This window comes from Bison bison, unplaced genomic scaffold, assembly GCF_000754665.1.
Source record: "Bison bison bison isolate TAMUID 2011002044 unplaced genomic scaffold, Bison_UMD1.0 scf7180017864167, whole genome shotgun sequence".
In the NCBI taxonomy this organism is placed as follows: Eukaryota; Metazoa; Chordata; class Mammalia; order Artiodactyla; family Bovidae; genus Bison; species Bison bison.
In genome coordinates this window covers 1,866,404-1,874,311 of record NW_011494739.1, presented here as the reverse complement: position 1 = coordinate 1,874,311, position 7,908 = coordinate 1,866,404, and the positions used below count along the sequence as shown (strand labels likewise).

Sequence of the window (7,908 nt, the reverse complement as noted above, 5' to 3'; positions counted from 1 at the left end):
AGCAGCAGCAGCAGCAGAATAGATGATCCAGAAGAGCGAGGTAGAAGCCATAATATATGGGTCTGTCCTTAAAGTCATGTCTTTATTTTTAGTTTCCTATTAGTTACTGTTAGCCCAGCTTGGGGTAGGAGGGAATTATATAATCCCATGGATACCAGGTGCTACGGATCACTGAGGGCCATCTGGCTATCACATATCAAATGAGATAAGGCACATAAAGCACTTAGAACCATGCTTGGCATGTCATATGTGCCCAGTAAACATTAACCATGCCTAATAAGTGTCTGGCTCTGCTCTGGGCATGTAGGATCTGCACAGCAACCATATTTACTCACAAACATTTATTGGGTGGCTCTGTGTGCCAGGCGCTGTTATTGGAGTCAGGGAGACAATTATAAACAAAGCAGATACTTAGACTTATGAAACCCACACAGACAAACGGATGAGAATGTCCTGCAAGGTGGTGCTAAGTGCTGTGAAGAACCACAAAACAGGCTGAGGGGAGAGGGAGCGAGGATGGAACAGGGCTATGCTTCTTTCCACGGGAAGCTGGCACAACTGAGGTGGTGATTCAGATTTTGACCCAGTAAAGCTCCCCACATCTGTGAACCCATGCTAGCATCACAGGCAGGTAGAATTTATGCCCAGGTTACACCAATTTTACAAACAGACACAGAGAGGAGCTAACATGAGTTCTCTGAGTCCCCGAGGAGGCAGGCTTTCTCCAAACACAGAGGTTCTCCAACTTGGATGCTCAACAGCATCACCTAGGGACATTGTTTTTATTATTATTATTATTTATGTATTTATTTATCTTTGGCTGTGCTGGGTCTTTATTGCTACACATGGGCTTTCTCTAACTGTGGCGAGCGGGGGCTATTTTTTGCGGAGAGGAAGCTACTCTTTGTGGTGCAGGGGCTTCTCATTACAGCAGCTTCTCACATTGCAGAGCACGGGCTCTAGGCACACAGGCTTCAGTAGTTGCAGCTCGAGGGCTCTAGAGAGCGGGCTTAGTAGTTGTGGCACAGGAGCTTACTTGCCCCTGGGCATGTGGGACCTTCCCAGACCAGGGATTGAACCCATGTCCCCTGCATTGGCAGGCAGATGCTTAACCACTGGACCACCAGTGAAGTCCCCCTGTTGCTTTTTGAAACCGCAAGACCACCACATGAAGGAGCCGGCACTGAGATCACATGGAGCAGAAATGGTCCTCCCCAGCCAAGGCTCTCCCTGGAGACGAGTGAGTGAGGCTGAGCTGCCCCGTGGAGCGGTCCGCTGTCTGCAATTGCAGGAACGACCAGCATCACATTGATTGTCTGTTGACCCAGACAATCACAAACCATGACGTTTGGGGAGTTGTAAAGCAGCAAAGATTGATACAGCCTAGTTACTGGGGAAGAGAACTCTCCTTCCTTCTCTTGTAGCAAGTTTTTCTTATTCTTGGTAATTGACACTAACTGCCCAACAGACAAACTCCAAATTGTAGACTTAACACAGGAAGCTTTGTTTCTTGCTCAGTAAAATCCAGTGTGAATCTGGTAGTCCTCCTCTCGGTTCAGTTCAGTTCAGTTCAGTTGCTCAGTCATCTCTGACTTTCTGCGACCACATGGACTGCAGCACGCCAGGCCTCTCTGTCCATCGCCAACTCCCGGAGTTTATTCAAACTCATGTGCATTGAGTTGGTGATGCCATCCAACCATCTCATCTGCTGCTGTCCCCTTCTCCTCCCACCTTCAATCTTTCCCAGCATCAGGGTCTTTTCAGATAAGTCAGTTCTTTGCATCAGGTGGCCAAAGGATTGAAGTTTCAGCTTCAGCATCAGTCCTTCCAATGAATATTCAGGACTGATTTCCTTTAGGATGGACTGGTTGGATCTCCTCTATTTTATAGCTAAGGGAACACGAGGCCTCAAGGTGGAAGGGAAAGACTGGTATGGAGGCCTACCAGCTCTCAATCGATTCAGCCCAGAAGTGACCACCCTTACGTCACTTCTACACACACATTATTAGTCAGAACTTGTCCCGCTGCCTGAAAGGGAGGACAGGGCATGTAGGGGAGCACGGGACACAGTGGTGATGCCTGTCTTTGCCACAAAGAACATACCACAGATAGAATTAATTTCTTCATTTGTGTGGTTACCTGTTTAATATCTGTCTCCTCTGTTGGACTGAAGTCCATGAGGGCATGATCATGTTGCATCCATCTCTCATGGGGCCTACCCTACAAGTGGCATTAGGAATAGTTGTTGAATTGCTAGTTTAATGAATAATTGGGCAGGTCATGGTGTGATCTTTTATATTTAGCTCCCAGTTGCAGAGAAAATCCCCAATTAAATGTCTAACAGTTCCTCCCTCCCAGTAACACATATGCATTACCTTTGATATTGTAAATCTTTTACACAGTGATCAACCAAAGAATACAAACAGAACATGAAAGTCCCTACTAGTTGAGGCCAGAGGTATGGCTATGTGCATTGCTTGGTGAGAGAAGATTTACATTTTTATGTGATAGTTCTCATTCAGCTGCCTCAGAGTGGACTTGGCAAAAGCTCCTGCTTCAAGGCAAAAACCAGGTGAGTTTTTCCCTGTTGTGTGGTTTTGGATGAATCTTGTGCTCTCTCTGAACCTCATTTTTCTTGTCAGTGAAATGACAAAAGCACTTGCTTCATAGGGCTGTTGTGAGATGGTGATGAGTCTCTGTGTAATAAAGACCTGCCACTTGGCAGCCCCCGTTTTATATGAACTGTCCCCTCTTGCCCTTGCTACTTGCGCACAGCTTGTGACGGGGCAGGGTCTTTTCGAGGCTGGATGGAAGGGTAAAGGTTGGAGGCAGCTCCATGAGACCCTAGATACAGCTGGGCCCTCTTCTGGGTCATGCTGGGTGCACAGAGAGGAGGCTGACTTGTCCCTGTCTATATCAGCATTTGCTGTGTAACAAAACACTAAAACTCAATGGCTTAAAACAATCATTTTATTTAGCCCCTGATCCTGTGGGTCAGTTGGGGAAATTTTCTGGTCTGGGTCAACCTAACTGAACTCTGCATTTTCAGTCAGCTGGAGGGTCAACTGATGGCTGGGCAATCTAGGATAGCCACCCTCACCTGTCTGCAGTTAGCAAGCTATTGAGGGAGCTTCTGCAGTTCTCTTCCTCTGCACTTTTTCCCACTACTCCTCCCTCTCAGAATTTGATTTTGTGCAGGTATCTTTCCCCCACCATCCCAACTCCCAATATGTAGCATGAGCCTCAGGGAAACTGCTGGAGACTTGACATGATAATTAACATAACTGCATTTCCTTTGCTGGTGATTGGTCAGGAGAAGGCACACCCAGGTCTGGCCAGTGAGGAATGTGGGCAAGTCTGTTCAGAATGCTCCTAGGAAAGCTTTCCTCATCCCATGGAAAAGCTATGGAGAGAAATACCTAACTTTGAGGGCTTGTTATGCCTGCTGCTGCTGCTAAGTCACTTCAGTTGTGTCTAACTCTGTGCGATCCCAGAGATGGCAGCCCACCAGGCTCCCCCATCCCTGGGATTCTCCAGGCAAGAACACTGGACTGGGTTGCCATTTCCTTCTCCAACGCATGAAAGTGAAAAGTGAAAGTGAAGCTGCTCAGTCGTGTCAACTCTTAGCGACCCTATGGACTGCAGCCTACCAGGCACCTCTGTCCATGGGATTTTCCCGGCAAGAGTACTGGAGTGGGTTGCCATTGCCTTCTCCACTTGCCACTGCCAGGCACTGTTAATTCTAAGTGCTTTAAATAAAATAACCCATTCAACTTTCTTGGGTTAGGTACTATTATCTCTCATTTTACAGATGAAGTCTCTGCAGTATGGAGTGGTTAAGAAACTTGTCAAGGGTCAAACAGCTAGTGAGTGTTGGAGCCAGGATTTAATTCCAGGCAGCCTGACTCCAGAGAAAGAGTTCTCAGGTACCACCCTCCTCCTTCCTCTCTGGTCATGGGTCTGTCTTAGGTGACACCACAGATGGTTGTAGCCGTTGTGCCAGCAGTTACCTAGGACAGCAGAGCCAAGACAGAATGAACGTAGGGAGCCAGGGTCCTTTCTAACAGCTCTGTGGTGGTTTAGTCATCAAGTCGTATCCGACTCTTGTGACCCCATGGACTATAGCCCATCAGGCTCCTCTTTCCATGGGATTTTCCAGGATTTTACTGGAGTAGGTTGCCATTTCCTTCTCCAGGGAATCTTCCTGACCCAGGGATCAAACCCAGTTCTCCTATATTGCAGGCAGATTCTTTACCGACTGAGCCAGATAAATAAATGAGCCCTGAAGCCCATCCCCTCTCTGCCTGTTGACTTCCTGGTTTGTCTCCTTCTTTCTTTCCACTTTGACTCAAGATTTCAGTGACTTGCAGTCAAACAGTACCCTGAGACATCAGAACATCCAGAAAGAACAGAGTGAATGAGAGAAGACCCACTGGGTCTTCTATTCTCATGAACCAGTCAGCTGAGATTGAGACACAAGGCCTCCGACCTTTCACCCTGAGGCTGGTTTCAGAGGCACGGAAAACTCATAAGAGATGGGGAGGAGAAGATGGATGAAATATGTAAGAGAGATGACAGCATTTCATAATTCCTTTATGAGGCACAAGATAAAAAATACACACTCACAGCATATAAACCCATAGTGTTAATGTAGGGTCCTGAACCTGAGACTTTCCAGGAGGCCAGGGGACAGAACTTGCCTGATCTTGGTGCTTGGTCCACAGAGGTGGACAGGCCTGGGCCCTCACTCCAAATTACTCTTTCAGTAAGATGAGGACCAGCCTCATGGTTTGCACTCCTGATCTTCCAGCCTAAATCCTTGGCTCAAGCCTGGATGGAGAAGCCCTTGGCCAAGAGGACAGAGCTGCTGGGAGGAAAATTCCCAGCCTGGTCTGGGCTCTAGGGTCCTGAATCACAGGGGAGAGGCCTGGAGCCTTTGGCACAGGGATGCTTCCATTCCTCTGAAAAGGCATGAGATACAAAGGCAGCTGGGTTGTTTGTGACAGGGACTGTTCCATGTCAGAGGTGCCTGGGTATCAGCACGAGTGGATGCCAACCCCTGCACTGTGGGTGCTCAGTGTAGACACTGACTCATGGGCATGGAAAGTGTTGTCAGCTCTGAGCAGGACTTTGTCTCTGTTATTCACTGCTGTGTTCCCAGCATCTGGAACAGGGCTTGGCACAGGGAGCTCCTGAGAAGGACTCGGTGGGGCATGAGCTCATCTGCACAGGCGTTTGTGTCCAGCATGCTCTGCACACACCTCCTCCTCTCTCTCTCCCAGAAGGCACTTAAGGCTTGGCTCAGCTCAAAGAGGCAGAAGAGAGCTTAGAGATACCCCAGACTCAATCTGCTGTCTGCAGCTGAGAGTCCAGTAAGGTGACATCAGCCATAGAGACCCATATCTCTTTCTCCTTCCTCCTCTGCTTCCTCCAGCCCCGGCCCTTCGGGGACCACCTGGTCAGCCTCACAGTGGCGGGACCGAGGTAGGGCTGCAGGGGTGGCATTTTCCCGCAGCCAAGGGTGCAGCAGGATACCCGAGGCTGTGAGCCGCTCAGTTGGCTCCCTTCGGAGGAGACAGCGGACCAGGCAGCGGGCGGGGGCCGAGAGGCCCTCAGGCAGGGCAAAGGCGCCACGGCGGATCTTGCCAAAGAGCAGGGCAGGCTCTGAGTCCTGGAAGGGGTAGTGGCCGGCCAGCATGGTAAAGAGTGCCACACCCAGGCTCCAGACATCTGCCGCCTTGCCTGAGTAGGATGCCCGGGAACTGAGGATCTCGGGGCCCACGTAGGCTGGGCACGCATGCTTGTCCCACAGGGAGTCGTCAGGCCCAGTCAGCACACAGGCATCTTCCAGGTTCTCCAGCACCAGTTTCGTCCTACATGGGCAGAGAGACAGGGGGTCAGCCAGTGGGACCCCCGCTTCTACTACCCCACATTGTCACCCTGAGTGGCACCCATTTCCCCAGTACCAGCTGGCATTTGCCAGACATGAGTCAGTCCTGTGAGGCTGGTTGGCTGATCCCATTTTACAGATGAGGAAGTCTAGGCTCAGAGAGGTTTATTCATTTCTCAAGGTCACACAGCAATTAAATCTGAACTAGGACTCTGAGAGGAACACATTTTTCCAAATGTCTCTGGGGTCAAATTCAGGTTCTACTTGTTAACTTGCAATTTGGCCTTGAGTGATGGCTTCACCTGCCTGAACCTTGACTTGGGGGCTGGGGACGTGGGGCTGTGCTGAGGGGCTGAGGGCATTAAAACTCTCTGAAGCCAGATGCAAACTTGGGGTCTAGGCAGGAAACAAAATGAGAAACAGGAAGTGGGGACTGTGTCAACTATCTCAGCACAAACCGACAGTTAATATTTGGGAGTGTCCACGGCATACCTCACCCTGAGCTAAGCTTGTATCTATCACACCTCATTTCCCCCTCATGCAGCCTGTGAGGAAGATGCCATTTTGCAGCCAAGGGAGCAGGACTGAGACTGAACCTTGGCTCTCTCCTGCCCAGAGCCAGTGCTATAAGCTGCTCATATAGTTCCCAGGGTGCCTCCATGGTACCCCTTTTCCACAAAAGAACCCAGAAATCATATTTTAAAGGAAAAAAAAAAACAGGTTTTAAAAAGTTGGCAACCAACTTCAATTAAAACCACAAACGAACATGACCCATATTGATGTATGGCAGAAACCAACACCATATTGTAATTATCCTTCAACTAAAAGAAAGAAAGAAAAACAGGAAACAAGCAAAAAAAAAAAAAACAAAAAAACCCCACAAATGAACAGGTATGTGGTGCAAAGAAAAAAAAGTGTGTGTGGACCAACCTTAGCAATTTCTGCTTTAAATAACTCCCACAGAGTGGTCTAGATTACTTTAATAGTAAGCATAGCATTGCCATTGCTACTAATCTCATTCCTGTGGTACTACTTCCTGGGTGCCGGTCTGAAAATGCTGACCAGTCCTGTCAATCACTGCACTGGGGGTGAGCGGAGATGATAGCATTATTGGCCCATTTTACAGATAAAGAAGTCAAGGCTCAGGCAGATGAAGCCATTGCTCAAGGCCAAACTGCAGGTTAAAGAAGTAGAGCCAGAATTTGGCCCCAGGATGATTCCATTATCTATCATTTACTGATGGTGGGCTCAAACTTTTGCCTTGAAAAGGGAAGAAAGCACTTTTCTCACTTCTGGGAGGTCTGGGGGTGTTGTACTCACCTTAAGCTTGAAATTATTTGAAAAGCTGCATATTAGCTTAAAAATCATTATAAAATTTACATTCTACCTATTACTCAAAGCATGGTCATTTTAGTATAAAATGTAAAAGGAAATACCATCTTTAAAAGGAAAAACCACCTTCAGGGACTTCCCTGGTAGTCTAGTGGCTAAGACTCCACGCTCCCAATACAGGGGGCCTGGAGTTCAATCCCTGAACGGGGAACTAGATTGCACATGTTGCAACTAAGACTCAGTGCAGCCAGATAAATAGTAACATTTTTAAAAAGAAAAGAAAACCACCCTTAGGCAAATATCATAAGAGTAACTGCTATGGAATAGATAGCAGTTTGTCAATAAAAACCCTCAAGGTTTTTAATGACAAATTAATGACAAAGAATTACCCAAGGTACACAAAGGGTAAATTAGGAGGCTTCCAGTGGACAACTTGGCAGAAGCCACTGTAACCAAAGACCGAGGTTAACATCACAGTAGTTCCTCTCAGCAGCCCGAATCTCCTGATAGAACCGGCTGAGAAGGCCCCATGGCTTCTGTGGTATTCTTGCCAAAAAACGCATCACCTCAATCTAAGTGTGACCAGAACATCAGTCAAGGCCAAACCAAGGGGCCTCCTCGGCGGCCACACTCACCTCTCCCGGTCGGTGAAGACGAAGCGCCTTAGCTTGAGGTCGCGGAGGACC

At 48.2% G+C, this 7,908-nt stretch overlaps 1 protein-coding gene across 1 annotated transcript in view; it reads right to left on the bottom strand.

Annotated features, from left to right (window-relative positions):
• Positions 1 to 4,575: 4,575 nt before the first annotated feature.
• Positions 4,576 to 7,908, bottom strand: part of TRIB3 (tribbles pseudokinase 3) — a 7,721-nt gene continuing 4,388 nt past the window's right edge. The window contains exons 3-4 of the mRNA XM_010841890.1: positions 7,858 to 7,907; positions 4,576 to 5,873 (exon numbers count right to left, since the gene is read on the bottom strand). Of these exons, the coding sequence (XP_010840192.1) occupies positions 5,384 to 5,873; positions 7,858 to 7,907 (540 nt within the window). The 3' untranslated portion in view covers positions 4,576 to 5,383. The remainder of the gene's footprint in view (positions 5,874 to 7,857; position 7,908) is intronic.